At 40.3% G+C, this 26,647-nt stretch overlaps 1 protein-coding gene across 1 annotated transcript in view; it reads left to right on the top strand.

Annotated features, from left to right (window-relative positions):
* HOMER1 (homer scaffold protein 1) overlaps window positions 1-26,647 on the top strand; it is a gene marked incomplete at its 5' end in the record, with an annotated part of 84,790 nt that overhangs the window by 49,846 nt on the left and 8,297 nt on the right. The window contains one exon of the mRNA XM_084278499.1: window positions 15,064-15,220. Coding sequence (XP_084134625.1) covers window positions 15,064-15,220 — 157 coding nt within the window. The remainder of the gene's footprint in view (window positions 1-15,063; window positions 15,221-26,647) is intronic.

The following is a 26,647-nucleotide window of genomic DNA, read 5'->3' as shown; positions in this document are numbered from 1 at the left end:
GCATTACTATCTTGTTTTGATTCTTGTGCATTTTACTCATCTCAAGGTTCACTTATTGTCAACTTGGTTTATTTTGTAAAGTCAGTATACAGAACATGGGTGAACTTGTGTAATTTTCAGGCATTGTAGTCGTGGTAGAATGCCTGTCACATTCCCTAGAACTAAAGGAAACTGTAGTGTTAATGAACATTTTGCAGTTCAAAGTCCACAAACTAAAAAACAGCTTCAAAAAAAGCCCACACCACCTCAGAAAGCAAGAGAAAACTTTGGTTTTTGTCAATTGTGGTGTATTAACATCTGTTCTTAGAGTACAGTGTTACTCTTTTAAAGACCACATAAACCTGCCTTCCCAAGCCATACCTGCTTGAATATTTGATGGACCATCAGTGAAAGAGTTCAGGTTCACCTTTGGTGAGGCTTTGAGCAGCCTCATGTCATGAAAGGTGTCCCTGCCTGTGGCAGGGAGGTTGGACTAGATAATCTTTGAAGGTTCCTTCCAATCCAAACCATTCCATGATTCTTTACTAGGAATTGATTTCCTGCTTTTCCGAGAAGAGCTAAAGTTGTCACTTGAAACAAACGGAAAAACCCAACAACTAACAAAAAACCCAACTCCACCAAAACAAAAAAGAAAAGCCCCAAACTTGCAGTTAGTGACTCTTTTCGAATGTAGGCTCTTTGTGCTTCCCAGTCACTTGGTCCCACTACCCAGCACCAGCTGTAGTGTCTGTTTTGCCTCCTGCTCTGCTCTTCTGAAAGCTCTCTGGGTTGTTGTACCTCATCTATCTGCTTTATTTGAAGAGCAAGGATATACATTTAAGTATTTTAAGTGGCAAGGCCAAAACCAATGTTATACTCGAGGGAAGTCTTTTCAAAGGAGGAGGGGAGGAAAAAAAGGCTGTAACTGTGTACATTCAAGTGAAGGTGAGGGTCCATTGAGTACATCTGATCGATATCAGTTTAGTCTTTTTCTTACTGACACCAACAAGTTACTCTGCCTTCAGTGCTATCTCAGGTGGATCCACATGAGATACATGGACTTCTCATTTTGAAATCTGCACATCTGTTTAGTTAGATAACCACTTCTGAAGCCTTGCATGTGCTCTGTGATAAGGGTTTCTCTTGGTCTGGAAAGCCTGATGATGACTATGATGGCAACATTAATGACTGAACAATTATTACTCTTGATACAGTGTAGAACTAATTTTTCTCAAACTTCCAAGCATAATATAAATAAATGTAACTTCATGTTTTAACAACTCACACTGAGGAGGAAATTATCAGTTTATTTTATGGATATTTATATTCCTTTTTAGTCTTTTCGGTATTGCTCCCTTCTTAACTGCCCCCTCTCCTTGGAGAAGAGAGACACTCTGGAAACAGAAGTCACTCTGGCTAGCATCATCTTCTGCAGGTGTTTGTAGCCTGTCATTCACATTACTCCTACTGTCATTCATAAGGATACGATTAGATAAGGGGTAGGGGAATTTAGATTACATCTGGCCAGAGTTACGGGATGCCAAGCATCTTAAATCATGGAGTGTTTCCACTTTAAGTCTGGGTGAATTATTATTGTGGATTCACCTAAAATGTGCTACATGGATCCTTGGATCCATGGGTTTTGCCTTTTATCAAGTGCTTAGATGATGTTAAGGAAGCTCTTATGGACTCAAAAAGGAAGTAATTTTTAATCAGTTAGATAATTTTCTCCTAGGAGATTGACCACAAAAGTCAGAGCCAGTGGTAGCTGGGAACATTTTAAGTTAGGATTCTTCTGTTGAAGATAGGAGATAGGTGTGGTCCTATGCCAAATTCTGCTTGGGTTAAAAGGAGGCAGAGATGGCACGTGAGTTTAAGAGGCGGCTGCAGCTCCTATTCCTTTGCTGCTTCTCCAGTGCCATGGTTAAAGCTTCATAATTAATAACTGTAATTAGCAGCTGTACCTTGAGCAGCTGGAACAGTCTCCTCCAACAGTCACACAGAAAGGAGGGTTGGATAGAGCTGTGTTGAGTGCATCCCTTGACTGGAATATTTTTCACTGCCAAGCACATGTGTCTTAGGAACTTTGTGGGCTGCATTGACTGCTCCAGTTCAGAGGCAACGTGCAGTTGTCTGTGTGGTGCAAATACATCATGGTGAACTTGAAGCCACTTGCTGCTATATATTGATAGGATTCAACCAAATTACTACCTCTGCCCACTTCTTAAAAGAATGCATATTTTAAGATCAAAATTGGACAAAGCAGAGAAAAGCTGTTGAAAAAAACCCTCTATATTAAAAAACATGTGTCGTGAGTACTAACTTTGTATCTTTTTTTTTAAGGATTTTTTCATCTTGAAATTAATCCCTTATACAAAAAATAGTTTTAATCAAAGTTAGTTTTTCCTAGAATTTACCTGGAAAAGAACTGACTGCAATTCATAAGCTGTGGATTCTCTGCAGGATCATTTTGTATCCTGGCAAGAGATGTTAGGGCCAAGGACCAGGAGCTCTTAATTTTCACATGAAGTAAAAGGCTTGGTTTCAGGACTAACCGAAAAGGCCTGGTGCTGTTTTACTAACACAATACTCTTCAGAGTATATTGCTTTTGTCAAATGAATCAAGAGGCTAGCTAAAGATTTCTGTGCTATTTAGAGGTGGGCTTTGCAAGTAAACATAGTTAAGGTAGTAATTCTTTGGAGAATGCAGTAGTTCAGGTCCTCTGGGAGAGAACTGTCGAATTCTGCCACTTCCACGTGACACTGAGGTCAAAAAATTATACCTGCAGGGCTTCCATATGCCTGATGCATTTGCTCATAGATAGGTACCCAAGGTTCATCAGAGGAAGGGTCGTCACAGCTTTTAAACTGCATAAGATGGGTTTCATCCACTAAGCCCTCTTTTACAGGGTCCAGCCTTAAAAGCATGCCTCCTGCCAACATTATGATCCAGACTTGTGCTTCCTGTTTTCTGTGGAGGCAACGCAGTGTTGTGTCCCCCAGCATTGCTGCTTCCCTGCTGTGGCTCCATGGTGGGCTGTATGCCTACCCTCCAGATTGTGGTTCCTGCACAGATAGTGTAAGCCCCTGGAAGAGCACAGCAAAAGTTTGTTTGTCAAGTAGAAGTTCAAAGGTGCTTTACCATAAGCCGTTTCAGAACGTGCCTGAACGCACCAACGGTCTGTAGGCTCCACCTGAACAAGTTGTGGTGTTGAACGTCATTGTGTCGTGTTGATCATCCTCTGTCACACTGTAGTGGGCAGACCCCTCGCAGTGGGACTTCGATAGCCTTGCCCCACTCCCTGCAAACACGGGCAGAAGTTAGGGGTGGGTACACACACACAAGCACAGAAGTGGAATGTTAAATCCGTCAACAATAGGAAGTTCTTGGGATATTCTCAATGTAAAGAGTTAGCTTGAAGAATAAAATGGGGAAAAGAGCTAAGTGGAGATCAATGTTTCTTACAGTTTTCTGTCGGCTTTATGCTTTAGGGAAGCTTTCTGTACCTAAGGAGTCACATCTTTTGAGTTCCTTCAAGTATCACTATGGATGCCATTTTGTGACATTCTGTAGTACAGGCAGAAAGTGGTTTGTCTTGATCATGAAACAGGGGGCTCTGCTGAGATGAGTTTAAGATGTTGAATAGCATTTAGTTCAGATGTGCACAACTGGCAACTCGTAAGCATCGCCAGAGTCACAGTGACGCTGAACAGACATCAAGTTTCTCCATAATGAATTGGGCTGGCCCAAATCAGCAGTTAACTAGAGTATCAGAGGGGTTTTTTTTAAATTGGCTGTTAAGCCATTTGCAAAGGAAGGAAGCTGGAGCTGGGTGAAGGTGCTGAAATAAAATGTCTTGGATGTCTAGGACTCTGTTTTCTCAAGTACACAATAATAAAACATTAAGTGTGGTCCATTTGTTGTAATGAACTTTGATTGTAGGGTTGTTGCCTTTTCAGACTTATATCTGTGGCGCTGTGGTGTAATGATGTGCTGTCTTCCTGTCATGAAACACAAGGGTTTGGTGTCAGAATTAAACTTTGAATAGTGGAAACCATTCTTCTGCGAGACTGCAACCACATAGCAAATTAAGAAGTGGTTTTATTTTAACAACATGGCCAAGAGAAAAAAAGACCCCACAAAACAAATCACAAGCCTAAAAGTGGATTGACTGAATTGCATGAAATTATCCAACTTCATAGTTTGCCAAAACAAGAAAAATAAAGGGTGAATATAGAAATAAGATATGGGTTTGTTGTCTAAAGCCAAATTCTTTTTCCTGTAGGCAATGCATTCAGATTAAGTTGACCTGAATTTGAAGAGGACAGCTAAAATAGTTTCCTACATGCCCAAAGTGTGACCTAACTGATCACTGTGTATGACTGCAGGTTACCTGTTCACTTTATTTAGGAAATACTCCGAAATTTAAAACTAATGCAATTACATAACAACAGCAAGTATTAGGGGAAGTAAAACAGAGCTCACAATATCAGAAAACACAGGTATTGAAATGGTTCTGTGCCACGTAGGCATAGCCTCATGAAAAGATAAGAGCCCAGTGTCTGTTCTGCGGCCCGTGAATTCACAACCAGCAAAACTCACACGCACTTTCCTACTTACCCTTGGCGTCCTTTTTGGGTTTGTGATGAGCTGACTGAGAGGGAGCAGCAAGAGGAGTGGGGAACCAGGCTTTATACTCTTCCTTGAAACTGTTGCATCAACTAAATGTTGAATTGGGAAGAACAGGTCTATAAATTATTAATATTTTTAACTTCCAGCTGAGTTTTTGAGCAAAATGGTCCAACCTGTGCATTATTCTCTAGAGACACAGAGGGAAACCTAGCATCACTTAGTATAGACTGAGCAGCTACCTATGAATTGAGGAATGTGTCATGTTAGGTTTTTTCCTTAAAACCTGAGGTTTTTACAATAGGAGAGAGAAACAAAGAAACTTTCATAGGGACTGCTTCCTCTTAGTGTTAACCTGTAGTTCATTGGAAGTGCCAGCATCAGTCTTCCCATGTATTAAATTTAATCTTTTTTCAATCCATTTAATCTCCTTGTAGTAAATTTGACTCAAGGATCAATAGAGCTCAGAAATTTTTCTTGGATTCAGATTTGGTTCAAACCAAGCAAATTCAATACTTCCCTTCTCTTAAAGAGCTGGGCTGGAAGAGGAGCATGAAATGCGGTAGTATCCACTTCTAAGTGTTGCAGCTCATTTGCAAGGTGTTTTGTTCAAACCTGTACAGTCAATAAATGTTTTACTGTGATCATGTGGTTCATGTGACTTACTGCTTATTGTTCAGACTACTTCTGACATCCCCATAGATAGTTTATTTTAGGCTTTATATATAGGCTGTAGAGTAACTATTGAGTTAAGTAATTGTACGGCTATCAGAAGAGATAAATTAAGCTTAATTAAATTTGCTGTAGTCTCGCATAGCTTCTGTTCCCTTAATGGAATAAAATTACATTGTTGTCAGCATGTAAACCGACAGTTCATCTCCAGAGCTGTGTGATTATTGCATGTCGTGGTACTTCCTGGGATAAACAAACTGGCAGTTGCAATGGAAAAATTAATTGCACCAGTAGTTAGTATTTGATGCTGTGAGATAACCTAATGCAGTAGCTGGGTGGAGGCCAGACAGTCGTAATTCAGAATCTTTGTGCCACAGCCTCATCTTACACAGCTCTGGACTTTTTGGCCCTCATTTGCTATAGTGGCAGAGGTGTGGTCACTGGGAAAAGGGGTTGTTCTTTGTCCTTACTGCCACAGCCGTTTCATGGTGAAGCCAGGGAAGTTTCACCAGCTCACCGAGGTGTAACTGAGGGCACAGTTCCACGAAACTCTAAAAGTGAGAGCCACACTCAATGAATGAGAGCCCAGATGAGCGAACTGTAGAGCATTTCAGTACTGACATCTTTCCCGTTGATGTTGCTGACAGACTGCTGATCAGTTCAGTGAGCACCACACGTATTACTGACACAGGCAGGATGTTTGAAAGAGACATAGGGTTCTGTCAAGCCAGGGACTTTAGCAAAATTAATCCATACTAATTCAAAACATGAATTTGCAGTTAAACAGCTTTAAATTCTTGTGTGCAGAAATGGATTCCAGAATGAAAGTGGTTGTAATTCACATCATTTTAGTGTGAGGGTCACTGTGTCCTGGTACATGACTTGCCGATAACCACACCTAAGTGCTGTCAAAAATTGCTGAGTGCCATAGGAGCCAAAGTCAATTTGACTTTCTTTGCAGCCAAATACCTAGTCATTTTAGAAAATGGGTCGTAAGTTCCTAAATAGCTTACGTTGTTTTTGTAAATGTAGTTTTGTTGGAATATTTGAAGTATTGAGTACCATAGCAACAGCAGCAAATTATGGCTAGTGTTCAGTGCACTAAAAAATCTTACTTGGTATCGGTTGTGAAAAATATGAGACACATTAGAGGCAGAAGAATAAACTACTTCCAGTGTTACCAGTAAGGGATTTTGGTGAAGGATTAAGGGTAACACTTTTCTTCACTTTTCCAGAGTATGTGGTAAATTTTTAGGTCTGCAAGGTCTCACAGGCATGGGAGTAAAATACTTGCAGTGATACTGATAAGCAGTTTCATTGAGGGAGCAAGGGCAAATCTTTTTTAATTCTTCAGAGTATGTCATAAGTGTTATGTCTTCAAGATTTTAATGTTTAGCGCAAAAAAAAAAAAAAAGCTAGAAATCAATTAGCTATGCTTGTTCTTGCAAAGGGCCAAAAGTTACAAGATGGAGTTACTGATTTTGGTTTATGCTCAGTGGCCTTCATGGAGAGATAGCCTAGTGTCTCATTCCTATGCAAAATTAAATTACTAAGACAAAAATGAGTTCTTTTAAAAAGGGTGAAATTAAATAAGAATTGCTTCTCTTCAGGGAAAACAGGGCTTTTCTTAGTGCTACTATGATAATGCAAGTTAAATATACAAGTCGTTTTTATTGTAATACAGTATACAAGAGACAGGCATAAACCACTTCTTAACTGTGTGAGTTTAATGAGAAACAGAGTTTAAATGTCTCCTGTGTAAACACATCCAGCGTACACCGACAGACAATACAAGAAGCTTGGAAACTTGGCTGGTTCTTGTGGAGTAAAGTGACTCTTCCTTTGTTTCCCACTTCAGCCTGGGTCAAGACAAGGATCTAAGTCCCTGGTTGATAAGGATCGTAGCTAAAGCATTGATTTTGTGTTAATACCCAATCTCCTGCATCCCATTGAGTGCCTTTCAGGACTTCTTCTGATGGTATCATCTTTTAGTGGTTCAGTAAGCAGTGAACACCACCATGCTTGGGAAGTCTTTTCTCTGGATTTGTTGTCTTCTGCAGGAATACCGTGCAGGGTTAGTTACCACAGAGAATATTTCTCTGAAATTTTCCTTCTTTAAGAAGAATTTAATACCCAGTCTATACCTCAGCGATAAGTTTCCATATCAAAAGGCAACCTGTGTTGCAGTGGTTTCCATGGGGCCTGTGATGAATGAAGGCTGTATTACAAAATAAGGCATATGAATTTAGGTGGTGCCTCTGTATATGGTATAGCCACCAATTTGCATTGTGTAATGGTGTGCTGTGTAGTGGAAAGAGTTGATACCATTACCCATCCTCTGCAAAGACAGTGCCCCTTCCCTGGTGAGCTGATAAAGCACACAAGACATGCCTAAGAGCCAGACCGCCTGCAACACAGCAGGAAAGGCAACTCCTCTGTCCATGGGCTACACGGGTACTTCGGACGATTCAGAATTCGAGAGCATGGTCAAACCAAAAGGCTAAACGAAGATGAAAGATCATATGTGAAACATCTTGAAAGAGAGATACTGTCTGTAGCAGCTCCACAAGTACCCCTCTGCCCAAATTTGCAGAAAAATGCTTCTGTGGTATCTGTCTTCTACAGTGACACAGAAATTGGTACTTCAGGCATATTGTAGCTCCAAGTTGAGCAAAGGGGTGCGAAAACAGGACAAGACAAGACAATATATCCTCGAGTGGGATAAACCCTCAACATTTGTAGAGAATGACAGACTCTCAGAAAAGTCATGCTCTCACCTGCTGATTTCAGCAGTTCCACCGCCTTTCTTTCTCATTTTCCAGTAAGTGTGTGTGGCTTTGTTATTAGTCACCTCACTTCAAATATGATGCGCTTCAAGGGCCTTCTTGATCTCTTTTTTTGCTATGATCAAATTTGTCATTTAACCAATCTAAAGAGCTGATTCACAGCTATGTTTCCCTGGTTTTGTGCTGATATAACTCCACTGAGATCATGTAGATATTCCTTATCCCAAAGGGAAGAACAGATCTTTCATGCTCTGTTAATGTTCCTACTCCTCTCCCCAGGGGAGCTATCCTCCTTTGCTAAAAATTCTTTTGAATACTCTAATTAAGGATAAGGATCTCTTTGAATGTTAATTATTTTTTCATTGGGCTCACTCAAAATATTTAACTCAAAGCATTTTCCTGGTAATTATCTCTTGATTATAACTTTGAGAGGATTTACCCTTTTTTAATAAATTCCAGTTTATCAAATAACTCTTCCTTTTGTATGTGTCCAGTTAATCACAACTACAGATAAAACAATAAGCGTTAGCTGTAAAGAGGCAATTTTGGTTTATTTCCCAAGTTTTCTACGTACAGAAGCTGTTGTTCTTATGGTAGCTTTCCTACCTTTTCTGGTCTTTAGTTATTAACTGTGCTGTAGATGACTCTGTCCCTGGGGCACATAAGGCTGAAGTCTTTGACCAGCTGAATCTCCTGCACCTGTATAAGCAGGGCTTTTTATGAAGACTAAAATGGCAGAACAACTCAACTTTTTTTCTTGTCTCTTTCTGGACTGGTTGATCCACTGCTCTTCCTTTGGCTTCCCACTCATTATGGGATTCCCTTGTTAGGTATAATTAAACAACAAACCCCTTTCTGTTTCCAATTTTCCTTTGAATGTTCAAGAGAAAGGGAGAAATTTCCACATCGTTACTGAGGGCATAAGTTACTTTAGACTTGCATCAGGACAAACTCTAAAACCATCACACTTAAATGCTTTCTATCGTGAAGAAATGGTACACATTGAAGAGATGGCCACAGAAGATGCCTTGTGAAAATGGGTGTAATTCCCCAAATGACTGTTTAAAATTTCTTCTAAATCAGGACAGGAAGTGAGGAGCTTAGCTCTCATTCTTAGCATGAATGAGAGGAGGGCTCTTGTGAGCTTTTAGGAATACCTTGAGGGATGCTGCACTCATCCTTTGCATCAGCAGAGTTAACATCTCCAACTGATAGGACAGTCACATCGTTCTGGTGTAGGCAACAGCAAGTGTAGCCTGCTGCAGAGATTTGCCCTTCCAGCCTCCGACCTCAACATAATCTGAAGCTTATTTCATATGGAGGATTTCATATGAAACCTTGTGCTGAATTCCTTCCCAAGAACCCCAGGGAGTTTTCCATAAACCCAAACGCTTGCTTTACGCTTCCAAAGAGAAGAAACTACCCTATGCAAGGTCACTGGAGCTCCTGGATGCTCCTGTAGCAGAACCAAACCATTCACAATCCCCCTTTGCTTTCTTCACCGTGAAGAGCTGCTCCGTAAGGCTCACCGGCAAGGCTGTCAGAAGGGATCACCCCTTGCTGGCAGCACAGCTAATGCGCTCTTACCAGCTGGTTGACATCCCTCTCCCGCTGATTGGTAATGCTCACTCCACCAGGCTCTTGGGCTGCTTCCAACACATGCCACTATTTATAATCTGGGCAGCAGCCACAGGGACTCTGCTCTGTTCATATTTGTCAAGTCTTATGGATTTAGTTACTATAACAGATGCCAAATTTTGTAGTGAGACTACTCCATTCTCTACTCAGCTGAATTCCTCCTCATTTCTGCTCTCCCAAGATGGCACTGCTCACCATACACCTGCAGTGCAGATCACAGTGATAGCCGAAGAAAAGAATCTACGTGCTCTTTGAGCAACTGTAGTTCTTTGAAACCATGGCTACGCTATAGTAAGACAGCCAGTTTTAAAATTAATTAATTATATGCGATGAATCCAATATTGAAATCCGTAAAATATTAATAAAGCAGAACCTGGGGCGCATATTATTTCTGTAAATCTGGAATAAAGCTCAAACTGTGTTTTTTTTAGTGTTGGTACTGCAACTGGGGAAATGGTGAACAAGCAATACCGACTCAAAAAGCAGAGAAGATCCCTTGATTTGAACTGCTTTTGTTTCTTTGCTTCATGAAGGCATCTCTCAAAATAACTTCATTCTGAATGCAACTCACCAGTGTGTGCTCCCCGCCCCCTGCTTTTGCAGGCCTTCTCCAACTGGCTAAACGTGGTGACTGGAGCTTTTCAGATTAATTTCCCTTAAGTGACCTACTTTGCAGAGAAAGATAATCATGCATTTATAGCCTCTGGCACTCTATTCAGGTCACAGATGGACAGATAGCAAAGCTATTCCTCAGTGACTTACTGGGGTTGTAACTAATCCCCAGTGAGAAAGGAGATTGGCCTGATGCTTATTGGTTAGAATACCTATAAGTACAGAAGATCACTGACTCCTACTTGAATTTTCAGGGGGTGTTGCGGTTAGGCTGCATGTTACCAACCAGCATTTGTTCTGGGAGTGTTTTGTGGTAGTGATCAAATTACTGGATGCCACAGATGTCAAATATCTGACTTTGAATCCTTTGCTTTGATGGTCGAGCACCGTAGGGTGTTCTGACTGTGGATGTGTCTGATGTTGCACCAGATACCCTGGCTGGCACCAAGGATCAGAGATTCAGGAGACTCTTGACCTTTTGCTCACTAACAAGTGCTTATGATCCTATGAACAGTTGCCACTGTGAAGATAATTTTCTTTGCAATCAGACCTAAACTTCTGTTATGAAAGCATTTTTCATCTACTTTTTTTTTTAACATAGCATGATCAGTGGAGCCAATAAAAGTTGTGTTCTGCTATTACCCATTGGAGGCTCCTTCTCCCTCTTGCATTTGGCACTAATGTAATCGTATATGCGGAAAGGATTTTCTCTTATTTTCAGAAGTTTAAAAGGGAGGTGACCAGGCTTTATTCCCTATTGGGATACTTTTGAAAGTTTGGTGGCACTTTTAACACTGTAAACCAGGCAACAAGCAGGAGTGTTAAGGACATCTCTCTTTTTGAAGGGCTGTCTTGAAACTTCTGAATATGTCAGGCAGTCAGGGATGTTAACTCTGACAAATCTGAAGAAATCACTGCTAAAATTTTGGTGCTGCCAGCAAACGGACACGTGGATTTCAGACTGGAACAAGCCATGCATGCAGGTTGAGTTTTTGCACCGCAGGGCTGCAGGCGTGTGTGTGCCTGTGTTCCCCAGGGTATACACACAGATTTGCTCTTTGCACCCTGGTGAGGAACTGCAGTTGCATTCCAGTCTGTATTGCTTTGATTGTGGAGTTAGTGTTCCTATTTCATGTGCTTCCTAGAGCAAAGAAATGAGGAATGGTTTGGGTTTGCTTTAGAAATTTACAGCTGTCAAGGCTGTCAAGTTGAGAGCTGTGTATGTATTTCCTATGACAAAATCTCGTGCATTGAGGGCAAAGTCAATTTCTTTCAGCCAAAACCCTTTAAGGAATAATTAAGTAAAAGTTTTTAGAGAGAAAGAGTATGCGCAGCCCACCTGTGCCTATCCTGAGTGACTATAGTACAGCTCTTCTACCATCAAAATTCCCTCATATCTCTGTGTTTTCTCTCCCTCTTCACAGTGAGAAATCTCCCTCTGCCCCAGCATCTTCTCTTCTTAGTGAAAGTTCTCATTGTATCTAAACCATGTGTTTCCCATCGTTTCCTCTGGAAGTGTGAATAAATGTGAAATGATGTCACTCTTTTTTCCTCTTTTATACTAGTTTGTCAAGAAAGTATTTGAAAAAAAGTAAGTTAGCATTTCCAGGATTGGTTATGGGCTATTTTAATCAAATTACAATTTTATTTTGGTTCTGTGTTTCCTGGTGTGATACCCATCACATGATTGTATTTATGTCAGAGAATGTGAAGTTTTGTAAGAAGAAATAGGATAAATCTAAATAGTTGAAAGTGACTGTGTGTTATGAGATTTGAAAAATAGACTAATTTAAGTAATATGTTTATATTTGATGGAGCCATAGTGCAATCTGTAGAAGATGCAGTAGAAATTATTTGTAGAAGAAAACTAGTATATACTACAAACAAATGACATCTGCATTATGATAGACCTGCTCTCTCCCATTATGGAGATCTCTTAATGATAGAAAGTACGATTGAGAAATAATACTCAGGGGCATTCCTGTTGAAAACAACCAATTTAAAAATAACCAGCTCCAAAGAAAGACATCGAGGTCCTGGAGCAAGTCCAGTGAAGGGCAACCAGGCTGGTGAAGGGGCTGGAGAGCAAACCTTAGGAGGAGTGGCTGAGGGAGCTGTAGGTGTCTAGCCTGGAGAAGAGGAGGCTGAGGGGTGACCTTATCGCTGCCTACAGCTACCTGAAGGGAGGTTGTAGCAGTGTGGGTGACGGTCTCTTCAGCCAAGTGACAGGTGATAGGACAAGGGGAAATAGCCTTAAACTGTGCCAGGGCAGTTTCAGATTAGATGTTAGGAAAAAATTCTTCACTGAAAGGGTTGTTTGGATGTGGAACAGGCTGTTCAGGGAGGTGCTTGAGTCCCCATCCCTGGGTGTGTTTAAAAGACGAGTAGATGAGGTGCTTACAGAGAGGGTTTAGTAGAGGACAGGTACGGTTGGACTTGGCGATCTCAAAGGTCTTTTCCAACCTTGTGATTCTGTGAAACCTTCTAGCTTTTGAACTGAGGCAGCTGTAGCAGTTGTAGAAAATACATGTTTCATATTTAACACTGACATTCCACTATACAAGGAAGAACTTCAGAGCTCCTGACTGTTGTTGGCCAGGTACTAAGGGCGCTGGGTAGAGGTGGAGGTGAAACATGCCACAAATCCCCCTCGTGTTATTACTCAGTGCTGCCTGAGAGTAGGTCTTCAGGGATCTGCAGGGCTTAGATGTTTAACTTCCATTATTGTGGGTGTACAAACTATTACATCGAAAGAAAATCCGTTCACTTCACTGGCTGGATATTAAAGTAGGATATTAAGTGATCAAACAGTTATCATGTAACTGACCCCACATACAGAGCTTTTAATCTGCTGTGTTACATCAGTATAAAATCTTCTGTGTCTGTGTCTTCTGTGGGGAAAGATGACTGGTAAGGCACACTTTACAAAGGGTGTAAGGGTGCCATACAAGCACCATTTGCTGCGGGTCCTGCTGTAGCAGAACCACTAAACAGAACTACTCACTTCCACCAAACAGATGGGATGGGTGTCTGTTTTTCATATCAGAACATTGGGGGGAGTTACGAATGTGGTAAGAAACTACATTTTTTAGCATGTATTTTTTCCGAATTAGTTGATCTGCTATACTACTGTAACTGAAGGGTAAATCTGATTAGAGGTGTGGAAGAGTAGACATTGTTGCAGGAATTTGTTTCCATCTTCGTTAGTATATGAATCAGTGTTCCCTGATGAAGTAGGATTATCGTTATTTTAGTTTAGTCATTTAGGATATAAAATTTGCAGTGATGAACTTTTAATTAGTTGACTAGATCCTGAAACGCTAGAGCAATTTGAAGCAACCCGTATTCCTCTTCTGAAGGAACTTGTATTCCTGTTCAGGGGGGTGAAGCAGCGTATTTGGAAGGAAATGCTGGAGCATGGAAGAATCAGATATCGTTTTAGTGAAACAGTAGATGTGATCTGAATTGGTAATGAATGTTCCTTGGTGGCTCGTTGATTTTGAAGATCTGAGATGCATTTGTAGGAGTCGTCACGTGTTTGAACTATGCCGTGGTGGGATGGGCTGGGCATATGCGTGAAATGGAGGAAGTGCTGTGGACAAAATGGTGGCAGAGTATTTCATTGTTCCTGCTCAGAAAGTTGAAATGGACCTATAAACTTACATGCAAAATAGTAATAATAATTTCTAATAAAGTATTAAAATATGCTTGTTATAATGAAGAATTAGATTATAATAGTTCCTCATAATTAATCACAAACCTAAATACAAAATAATTTTAGCCAGAGTTACAAATGTTTAGTTTTCAATGATGCCTTTAATAGTAAGCCAATTAAAGAAAATTAATTATTTTCTGTATGTATTTTCCATATAGGTGTGCACCTCATATGCTGTTAGCATTATACAAATAATCATTAATGAGCTATTTACATACTAATACATTCACCTGACGTGTCTGAGATGAGACCTTTTTCCCTTGCATTCTGAGTGCAAATATAGGGTCACTGGGTGATGGCAAACTAATTACCTGTGAAAATTAAAGCTTTGCATTTGCTCCAAGAATAACTAAACTCTAGGCAAGGATTTTTCTTCCACGGGCTACTTGAGTAAACCCCAAAATTGGTTTCGTCTTTGCAATAAAGCAATAAAATCCCTATTCTCCTTGATATTTAGTCTCTTTGCTGGTATTACCGAGGAAAGGTGCTTTTATAGTATTTTGATCTTTGAGATCTTTGAGCTTGCAAATAAAAATTAGATTTAATAAAGAAAGTGTATTTTGGGGATAGAAGACTTGCATTAAAGCAACTAAGCTGTAGTTCTCAAGCACAACATTAGCTCTTTTTAGTCAAGCTGGTGACAAATCCTTTTCTACAATATATTTCATAAACTAGGAGATTTGAAAAAGCACATTCACTCAATACATATATATTAAAATAGTCACTAATCACATACATATTATAGAATTACATGATGTTTCGTTCGGGAAGCCGATGTGGGTTTCATCCTTCTTTAACATTATTTTAAAATAACCTGTTGCACTGGAATTGTACAGTTTGTTTTCAGTAGTTTTAAAAATTTATAGTTGTGATGATTTGAGCATTTGGATTCTTATTTGGATATTCAGTCATGGGATCTTGCATAGTTCTATTTTCCCTGGATATTCTGGGAAAAAAAAAATACTTCAAAACAGTCTAAGGAAAAAGGGAAAGATTTGGGGGCTCTAACCATTCTCATTCTGTCTGTGCAGTTCGACAATCAGCAAGCATTGGGAAGCGGAATTGGCCACGCTCAAGGGTAATAACGCTAAGCTCACAGCAGCTCTGCTGGAGTCCACTGCCAACGTAAAACAATGGAAACAACAACTTGCTGCGTATCAGGAGGAAGCAGAACGTCTTCATAAGCGGGTGAGTGGAGGCACACGGCCAGGATCCGTGATGCTGCTGTTGACTGCATTCGCCCATTTTCAAGTAAAGCAAGTAATTTAACAGTTGGGGTTTTAGGTTGCTGGTTGAGACAGAAATTAGTGATTACTTTAAAGCACACGGGACTCCTCCACTGGGGAATTCTTTCCTTTGAGGCTGTTCTTTTTTAGCAAAGTGTATTGTTGCAGGAAGAGTCACGGAACTTTGTGACACGTTTGCTTGGTGCCATCATGTCTGTTTCAGGACCTTCTCCATAGCATTATGCTTTAGTTCGCAGAAGCTTGATACCAGATCTGGCATTTAAAGAAACCCTGTTGTAGCTTCCACATATAACAATGACAAAGAGCTTCCTCATCCTTGCACCTAAAGAAAACTGGATGTAGATTCAAGATCCTTCTATGCAATTCGAAGTCTGCTCTTGCTGTCATACAGGAGGGGTTGGGTCCTGTTAGCTTCACTGTGAATTTTTAGGAGGTCATCTGGCAAAGCAGAAATTAGTGCACAGTGAGGGGAAAGGAATGGCAGTGTGTAGAGGGAGGAATAAAGCATGTGAGGTTAAACGCTACATTATGAAAGCAAGTATACAGTATTTCCTCTTTTCACAAGTAACTCTCTAAATATTGTATAATCTGTTCACCTTTAGCCGTACAAGTTTGTCATCATAGCTTAGGGCACATTTTTGTGCAAAGTGAAGGCAAGATTAGCACACGTATGAAGGGAAGATGTCTTCAATGAAGCTGTGTTACTTTTGCTAATACCAGTTAACTTAGAAAATATCAAGGAGATCAAACAGTTTTCGTGACTATGCCGACAAGAAAGGAAAGGTCAAGTAGCAACCATGGCAGGCTGACCTTCTGATCTGGTTTTGTACGCTGTACTCACCTATGCAAAATAAGGTATGGCAGTTACAGTTAGCCAAGCCCTGCAAATTCAAAGGGTCCTTTCAGACCTGCACTGGACCTGTCCACCTGAAGGCTGTTAGTAGTCCCAGGAGCAAGGCTCAGGCTCATCTGAGGGGGCAGAAAAGCAGCAGGCTACATCTGACCTGGGGATGTAGAAGAGAAGCAAGAATTTCTTTTGAGTTTGAGAAACCTGGGGAAATGGGAGGTTGCTGGGGCTGTCCTGGGCCTGGACTGACTTGAAGACAGGGATCCTGAAGTCCTAGACAAATGATCTGATAGGGAAGAATGATGGTTCCTGATGGACTGTAACTGTGTGCGCAGTAATTGGCTGGACAAAATGCCTGAAATGTAATTATAACTGATGCTTTTAGCAAAGTGCTTTCAGCTCAAGAAATGGGCATTTGCTGACAAAACTGCTTTGCTTCTTCCAGCCAAGCACAAACTTGTCATATGTTTTTATACAGAGGGAGACTTTTGCTTTGCCTGTCACCTCATTTAAGTTGCTCGTTTTTGATGGGTGGGAGTTGCAACCTGTGCTCCAGGTTCGTCAATACTCGATCGTAGTAATTGCTGATAAAATTGTTTAAATAACATCCTTATGCTAAAGTTACTGTAGTGGGGATATTCATATGGATTTGACCACCAGATAGGCTTCACAGTGAGGAAGTTAAAGTGTGGACATAATGAGGTAGCTGTCTTCATACTAAAATGTGTTAACAGCTTTTGTTGCAAAGCTGAGGCAGTGCAGTCCTTACCTGAGAAACAAAAGAAAAACAATGCACAACAACAGCACCTGTGTTTGCTGTGGGGAAACCCAACCTGACAGGGTGGGCAGAGATCGCCTTTCCTTGATGTTTCTCTCACTGTAGTTAAATCTTACTTGAAATACATTGTTGTAAAGTACACTTAATGAATACAGGAATTTTTAGCATGTCACTGCTTTTGTATGATACTACAGTTAACAGAAGTAGTAACCAGGTCTTTCTAGCTATGTTCATTAATAGCAGATGATTTTTTTCATAACCTTTGTCTAGCAAATTTCCCCCAATTATTTTCTATTTCTGTGGGAATGTAAAAACTTACAATATGGGATCATCTACACTGTGTTCTTTTGATCACCATCTATGCGCCTGTATTAAAAGTTTCTGTCATCTGTCTCCTCAGGGCTTGTTGATACCTCATGTAGAATATAGGAACACCCCTGTGTCTCTCTGGGTGAGCCTGTAAATCATGACAGGATGGTTCATTAAGAGTACTGCCCTGCATTGGAATTGCTTTTAGAAAAATACAGACTTAGCTAACCCAATAAATCGAACTCTCAAGGCAAAAGTATGCAGACACCATGTAAAAAAAAGTAATCAATGTCAATCTGTTACCTATACAGTGTGATGAAAAAGCTCTTCTTACTTGCATGGTGGAGACTGACCTTTCAAATTGAAATAGTGCTCCATTTCAAAAAGAAACTGTGAGTCAGGTATTTCTTTTCCATAGATCAAAAATGGGCTGTTCAAATTGCAGAACTGGAGGCTGTTGGTTATGGTACATGTCGTAGCAACCAGTGTTAAGTCATTGTATTGAGTTACCTTCCTATTCAGTTTATCTGTTAAGCTTAGGGTAAACATGTAGCTGCAGGCGATCCAAAAAATATTTCTCCAACTTGATTTCATCTCACCTGGGTTATGTGGAAGTTGTATATCTAGTCTCAGATGGTAATCTCTTTTTAAAAAAAAATTCTTGGAGACACAAAAGCATGAAGACATGGCTTAGTCTTAAAAAAAAATGACTAAGGTGTGCGTTGAATTTGCTTCAGTAAGTGCTTGCTTTCTCGTTAGGATAATCACCCACAGTCAGATGAAATGAACTTCCTCCGTAGTTCATAGAATCACAGAACAATTCAGCTTGGTGGGGGAGGTTGGAACGTCGGGAGGTTATCTGGCCCAGTTCTCCACTGAAAGCAAGACCAGCTTTGAAGTTAGATCCAACTCCAGGGCTGGATCAGATTACTGAGGGCTGTCAATCAAGTCTCAAAAAATTGAGATCCTGCAGCCTCTTTGGGCAGCCTGTTCCAATGTTTGACCACCCTTATCAAATTATTTTTTGTAATATCTTAGTTAATTGAAATTTGCCATGCTGCAAATCACATCTGTTGCCAGTTCAGAAGAAAAATAGGGTTTGAGCCAAAAAAACCTGGTGAGAGAAGTTGAATAGACCAGATTTTTAGAAATACTCTGCTGTGGTTTGACCCCAGCTGGCAGCTAACCCTCACCCAGCTGCTTGCTCACTCCCTGCAGTGGGATGAGGGAGAGAATCTGAAGAGTAAAAGTGAGAAAAACTCATGGGTTGAGTTAAAGATAATTTACTAGGTAAAGCAAAAGCCATGCACAACCAAAATAAACTAAGGAATTAATTGACTGCAGGTGTTCAGCCATCTTCAGGAAAGCAGGGCTCTGTCACCTGTAACAGTCACTTGGGAAGACAAACCCCATCACTCTAAATGTCTTACCCCTCCTTCCTCTTCTCCCAGCTGTATATATGCTTAGCGTGACACCATATGGTACGGGATATCCCTTGGGTCAGTTGGGGTCAGCTGTCCTGGCTGTGTCCCCACCCAGCTCCCTGTGAACCCCCAGCCTCCTTGCTGGTGGGGTGAGAAGCAGAAAAGGCCTGGGGTCTTTGTAAGCACTGCTTACCTGCTGCTCAGCAGTAACAAAACCAGCTCTGTGTTACCAACAGTGTTCCCTGCACAAATCCAAAACACAGCCCCATACCAGCTACTATGAACAAAATTCACTATCCCAGCCAAAGCCACCACCAACTTATAGAAAAGTTGATTTCAAGGAGAAAGAAAAATTTGAAAGTTGGTTTGTGGTGTAGTGGTTGTTTATATGGAAGAGTTGGCTGCCACAGCAACTTGTTACTGGAGGAGAAAACTGTATGTATATGTATGCATTAGAGGGGTACGTTCACTCACAAGATCATAGTCCTGTATAAAATAGACCAGCCTCCAAAATGAAGAATGGTACTACCAACATTAGCTGCTATACTTATTTCAAATTAATATATTTATATGCAATATACTTGTGGTATTCACTCCTTATCTGCTTTAGATTTACCTACGGGTTTTGGTGCCTGAATCATCTGTCTACAAGCTATAGCAGGCTCTATTTCAACAGTTGTGTATGTGGGGAAGTAATGCATATTGAGTAGTAAACTTTGCCTTATTATTTTCATCTTTATTTTCTTCTTTATATAAATAGTCTTATAAATAGCCTTATTTGCATAAATAGTTGCCTTTTAAATATCGCTAATACTATCTTGCTATTTGCCTTCTCAAGGTACCTTCTTCCACCATTTGAACTTTGTCATGTTTTATTTATAATCTTTTTTTGATTTTACATTTTATATCAGTTTTACATGTTCTGTTTTTGTATTCACTGTGGTCAAGTAGGTCTTTTGTCTCTTGCAGTATTTGCTGTAAACTTTGCCCAACGTTTTCTATTCTATAATTGTTTTCCAGTGTGACCGAAATAGTTTTTCTGCTTATCGCTTTTAAAAGTACAGAAACACAGCTAAAATGACCCTTTTCTTTGATTTTGATTGAATTTTTAAAAATGAATTTATTACTTGCCATTTCTGAGTAAGTATAGGGTTTACTCATCTGTCAGTTCACTTTTTCACATTATACTACATTTATTTGCTTTTTCTGAGGCCTTTATCTTCCTTCTTCCATTTTTTCTCTGTATTTATAATGCCTAGAGCTGAGACCAAGCAGAATATAGATTCTGCGTGGCTGAGTGCAAAATTCTCAAATAAATTAAAAGTTTTGTGAGTCAGAAATACTTTACCTCGATTTTTTTGTCAGACATTATGTTTTCCTGAGGTTTGCTAAATGAGTGTATGGATTTTTCTCTTCTCAAATGCAAAGAGATAATAATTCTGGGAAGATGCGATGCCCAATTGAGAGTTTAACGTGGAGCTCTCAACCTTCTCTCCTCTGATCTGCTCAGAAGCAACTTAACAACAAGGATTTCCCTTAAATAGGGCTGGGGAGCACTCCTACACACCTTGAATAGCTTTTTGAAGTTGAAATGGATTCATAAGTTTAGAACAGCTCAGTAACAGAAAGAAAACCCCTGAAGTGAGCTATTTCAGACAAATGGAATAGCATTGCTACTAAGATTAATCCTGATACCACAAAAAGGAAAGGATTGAATGGTGATATGAATTATGGAAAGTAACCCAAAGTTCTTTGTCATCTTAAAAATGAAAATGATGAATTTTTTTCTTGGATGATAACTGCTAAAGTAAATCATACCATGACACTGGTCAGTGGCACAGAGTAATAACACTACTGCATAATAATAAGAGGTACAGTCCTTGAGGATCATTCATCTGCAGGAAAAGAAACCCAAGATAAAAAGCAATGAAGGGAAGTGATCAAGCTCTTGGGTGTTCCTGAAAGAACAGCGAAGTAAACTCTTGAATTGTAGTTTGTTATTTTACTAGGATTTCCTAGGAAATAACATAAAATTTGCCTATAATGTACTGGTTCTTTTATTCAATCAGTGAATTCAGTATTAAGTATGAGTATCTCATGTAGTCATCGAAATAACTGGACAAATAATGGACCCTTATTTCACTACTGGTAAAAGACACATTGAAGTGGTTATTAAAAAAAAATAAATGCATTAGCATACAGAAATAAAACCACAGTCATTTTATTGGGCTATTTCTGTGCATGAAGCTGCGACATGGGAGGTTTAGGTTGGATATTAGGAGGAGATTCTTTATTGAGAGAGTGGTCAGGTACTGGAACAGGTTTCTCAGGGAAGTGGTCTCAGCACCGAGCTTGACTGAGTTCAGGAATGATCTGGACAATGTCCTTAGCCTGGTGCTCTGACTCAGCTGGCCCCGTGTGGATCCAGGAGTTGGACTCAATGATCCTTATGGGTCCCTTCCAACTCAGGATATTCTGAGAGTCTATAAATCTCTGGGTTTTGTTTTTCAAATTACAGTCTTGCCTTAAAAAAGAGTTTTCGTTTCAGAGCAGGCTGTAATTATTTGCATAAGGGTGGATATCCTTCCCACCTGGAACTAGTCTCTTATAAAATGAAATCCAGAGTAATATTTTTAAAATCATTGAGAAACCATTGCAGAGACTGATTACCTTCTTTGCATAGTATTAGGGGATACCAAAGGAAAAGTACAAGCATTTTATTTCAGGTGGTGTGTAATTTTTTATCATATGTATATTTTTGCTGCTCTGATACCCATTTCAGGTATCCTATTATTTTTGAAATGGTGTATGTTGTCAGTCTTGATGTTAGACTACCAGAGCATTTCCTAGACAAGATTTCTGAAATCCAGCATGTACTCCTGTCTCCCTCTCCGGGTGTGATTCCTGATGCAAATAACACATGCCTAGCCTTTATCAAGATTCAACCCTTTGCTAATAATTACAGTTTGCTAAAAAGGCAGTCTCTTTTTGGACACAGCAGGTGAATCAGGTTGCGTTCCTGAAATCAAAATGTGAATTGGCCTTTTTTTACTGTGCAGTGGAATGAAAGCAAGTCTTTTCTGTCTTTATCCATTCACCTGGATTTGTTTTTAGAGCAGATTTGCATTTAGGACCCCAGACTATTTCATTATGGTTTTTTTTCCTCATCAATTCACTTTCACTGAATGTGTCATATATGAGATTAAGATTTGAAGAAAAAAAAAATATCCCAACAAAACAAGCCTCCAACCAAAATACTGTCACTCTGGGAAAAGGGGGAAAAAAAAAAGGTTTTCGTGGAAGGGTGTCATCCCCATCTTCATCTTTCTAAAAAACCCCAAGAGTTAAGAGTCATTTATTTGCAAGTTATGAAAAGCATACTCTGTGGAGGCATGCCACAAAATTTCTATATAGTCAAAGCTTTGTAGAATGAAATATATCCTATAATTCCAAAACTCTACTGGAGAATGGGGAAGTTACTGGATTTAAATCGTCAGGATTAAAGGATGACATATCTGTGCTGTGTTTACTATTGCATGTATTTGACAAGCTGGCCAGATAGCTGGAAAAAGTACTTGCTAACTAGATTGCAGGGGGATGTCCCCTGAAGTTGGGATTAGCGTTATCAGTTGCAAGTAATACTAATGCATGGCTGAAGCTCAAAGCACTGATTTTACTAAACTTCTTATGTTTTCAAATATTCCACCGCAGTTTCATTACTTTCTTCACAAAAGTCAAGCAGATGATGGATTATTCCTCTTTCATCTTTGTAGAAATGAATAACTGTGGAAAATATTTTGATATTTCCATGGCTTGAAGCATCAGTGCCCACAGAGAAAAATGTGTCCTTTTCAGCAAAAATCTTTAATTGTTTTCTGTGTTGGAAAAAGTAATATATTGTTGGTAATGCACACAACTACCCCCTGCCCCCAGGTTATGATTTTATCTATGGGTAAATCTTGGAAAACTACAATAACTAATTTGCTGTCAGAAATGATGAATATGAAAAGAACCGTGTTGTGCTTTTCAGCAGCAACCTTGAAAAGCAATTTTCCTTGTTTCCTATATTTTCACATTTCTTAGCACCAAAAATCTTGCCAGCATCTTTTTATTCTTGAAAGTTATACTGGAATTATTTTTACAACCGCCTTGTTGTGTCTCACATCTTACTGTCCACCCTGAAGAACGGAGACATTTTTTCTGCATAAATTATCTGAAACGTTATCCCTAATTTTGCTGAGCTATACAACATCATCTCTCTTCTTTTTTTTCCTTTGGGGGAGTTTCATCTTGAATTATTGATGGAACAGTATTGTCACAGTCCGAGTTTACGACATCATGGTGGGTTGACCTTCGCTGGACACCAAGCACCCACCAAGCTACTTTATCACTCCCCTCCTCAATGGGACGGGGAGGGGAGAAAAATAAATACTCTGCCTGTTCTGCACCATAGCCTGGTCTGGTAGACCTTGGATGGTACATTCCACAGTAAATAGAAGGGATAAAAATACCTTTAGGAGCCAGCAAGTTAATAGTGTCAGGTACATAAAATAGCCTAGCCTGTAGCTACACTGGAAACATATTCTAATCTGTCTGGTTTTGCATTTCTGTTGCAGCTTAAGTCATTCCTGTATGAAGTGTGGACAGAATTCCATGATCAGTTGGTACCGAATGTAAGATGCTGAGTAAGAGCTGTTGTGGTTTGAGATCAAAAGTGTACACGTTTTTCTCAAGAAATTGTTTTGAAAACAATGAATCACCCTGCAGCACACATCCTGCAGCTTCAGTCAGTCCAGAAGTACTTCTGTCATTAGCACTACTTTGCCTCTGCCTAACTGAAGTCTTTACTGGCAAAGTAGTTGTCTGTGCTGGGATTTGATACAATCTCCTGTCTTGGTGTCTTTGTGTTTTGATTTAGTTTGGTTTATTCCAGAGATTCTTCAGTCTTCTGAAGCTTTAGGCAGTCGGTGTCTTAAGCTCACGTCAAGGCTGTTGCTCCTTCTTGTGTTACGTGACCCAAAGCTTCACTCCCCCAGTCTTCCCAGCAACTCAGTCTGTGCTAGCTGTCTGCCACAGTGTAAACTTCTGCCAGGCATTCACCTCTATTTATAGGCTGCTGCCCCTAGATTAAAATTTCCAGAAAACTTGAGAATGGCCTCTGCTGAGAGGGTCTGGGCTCTGCCAAAATTTCATTGCCCTCTTATTTCAGCTGATGTATTTCTTACTGAATTAAGCAGTTAAGCGTAGTGTCAGCGATATACTAGAAGAGTGAGCTCATTACATAGTCACTGTAAAGCCTTTTCAGAGGGTTTTTTCCCTATATGCAATACTTACCTGGGTGATGAATGTGAAATAGAAAAGCAGAGGATAAGAACAATACTTTTTTAGTCTCAGATATGAAGCAACAGCACTGGATTTTTTTCGGATATGGAAGTCAGTACAGTCTTGCAATAGCACAACAGAACAACCTTGTTTAATCAGTTACTGTTCAATGACCATTCTTTCGGTCTGAATTCTGTACTGGAAATAAGGCTTAATCACAGGGACGTTTGTCAGCGTTGCTGTGCAAAGGATTCAATGATTGATTGATTGATTGATAGATTGAAGTACTGAATGAGGACATGTCCCTGAAAACAGCACGTGGGAGTGTCAGACTAAAGCATTTTAGCTTCCTTTATGCCCCCTTCTGTGCATAATGCATAAATAGTTGTTTTTAATGATTTTTGGACCACTGGTCATGAGGAAAATAAATCAATTTGAAACAAGGAAATAGAGCAAGTAAATGCTATCCAGATTTCTGCCTGGAGCTTTATCTTTTGTTACTTCAGTTCTCAATTGCATATTCATTACATATCATAATTTTCCAGCCCATCTTATCCTACAGATTTTTTTTTAAAAGCTCACAGTATGATTTTCATTTCTATAGGTACATTCAAGAAGATAACATCATTAGGATATTTGACATCTTTTCAGATCTTTCTCAGAATGGGCATTTGAATAAGAATGTGATTAAAATCACCCTTTTTAAAACTGAATTCTTTTTCCAACTTAAGATTTCTCAGCAAGAACAGAGAAATGCAAGAGTTGAACAGTGCGTTCTTTTCTTCCATAAGCAGTAAGAGATGGTTGTTCGCCCAGAGAAGAGCTGGACCAGACTAAGACATCACAGCCCTTTCAGTGTCGGTAATTAATTGACATTCTGCCAGCAGCTGCCTGTGTTGGCAGGAAGCTGTGTGAGAGCACTCCCTGCTCTGCTCCTGCAAAATTAGCTGCGTTTGCTTAAGGGATTTCAGTGGATGTCTTGAGTTAGTATGGACCGGAGTGTTCTGGGGAGCCTTCATGTGAGGCGTGCAGCTGGTGGAGCTGCTTCGGAAGCTGTTGTCAGGCAGCGACAAAACGTGCAGCAGAAAGCAGTAGCATTCCATTCAGCCCACCAGCCTCTTTGGATTCCAGGCCTGTACCAACACAGGCATCCTCCCTGTGTGTAGCAGCCCAGAGGAAACCACGTGGAGAACTGGAGGACAGTGGCTGTCCAAGCACTTCCTTACTCATAGGATCAGATGCCTCTACATGCTTGCTTCCAAGGATGGAGGTGTTTTGGGGACTAGGTTTTCTTCTGTCTCTGCACTTGAAGCTCTTACACTTTGCTGAAATGAGCATTCGTTCCCTGTGCCAGTGCTTGTTGGGAGCCAGGGCATATTGCTGAGTGCAGCAGCTTTAAAGGAGAGATTGACCTTCTTGGAGGTTACCATGCCAAGTTCCAGTGCTGCACAGTGGGTGGGGAGGACCTGACCCTGGCTTCCCCTAACAACCCTAGCCCTGCGTTCACAGAGGCTTCCACCTCCAGTTCAAGGTGCGGTTCAGCAGGAAATTGTGGAAATGTTTAAGAATGTTAAACGTCAAAAGTGGGGAAGGTGGGTGATGTGAGCAAGTTTCACAGATCTGGCAAAACTGTGCATAAACAGAAATACAGCATCAGAAATACAAGAACCTGTGTGAAGCACTGGCAGCTCTGCTAGACAGTGAAGGGTTCTTGCTGGAAAAGACTCTAGGCAACCAAATGTGATTAAAAAGTGGCCCTATTTTGAGCAGGAGGTCTCGACTGGATGATCACTGAGGTCCCCTTCTAGCCTAATATACACTGTGCTTCCACGATTCTTGCTGCATCTGGATGTTAGTTCAGGCACTGCGTTGAACGTAGGTTTAACCCAGTCAGTATGTTCCAGTTCTCATGTTGGTGTTTGTGTAACTGAGTGCAAATAGGTGAATACTATGACAGTCACTACTGATAGCAGTCACAAGGACTCTCAATAGCTTTATTTAGTTGAAGCAAATTGAGGAAATGATCTACAACTTCAGTAATGCTCAGTCCCACTGAGCAAGCTGCTATTACTTCTTTTGCCATGAACATTGATATGTCTTTTGGGCAAATTCCAGCAAATAAGGTAGTTCTTCAGGGTGGGGGGCTAGGGTGTTGGTGTTACCAAACTGTATCCTCATCCCTTAATCCCCTTGCCTCTCCTAAGCATTTGATTTAATCTCAGTTCTCTCCAGTTATAAACTGGTTGGGCAAAAAAGTCTAATCACCCTTTTTCCAGCAGCAGAAACTAGACTCATTGTGGCTCACACGCGGAAGAAATTCATGCCCTGTGACTCGGAATGGGATTTTATTTTAATTGTCTTGTATTTAATCTTTGTCTTCCTTTGACTGCTCTCTGCACTTGGTAGTCTACCTTTTGAGCCTGCTAATAGCTCAGAATCTGAAACTACTAGTATCACAGTGACTTCACTAGCTAGACTACATTGGTGCTGGAGGGCACCAAGTTTGATTCTTTGACTTGTTCTTTTATCTGAGAAAAAAAAAAGAAATTGTCCTGGAGAATGCCTGCCCTCTGTCTAAGGGCTGCTTCTCCAAAAGTAAAGTTAGATGGAGACCTGAAGTTTTTTGCTGCAGAGCGAGGTAGCACTCTGTTCAGAGGAGTTTTGGGGACAAATTTGGTTGTCGCTGTA

The sequence above is a fragment of the Gallinula chloropus genome (assembly GCF_964237585.1).
Source record: "Gallinula chloropus genome assembly, chromosome: Z".
Classification (NCBI taxonomy): Eukaryota; Metazoa; Chordata; class Aves; order Gruiformes; family Rallidae; genus Gallinula; species Gallinula chloropus.
The sequence above is the reverse complement of the archived record's forward strand: the minus strand, read 5'-3'. Positions and strand labels throughout refer to the sequence as shown.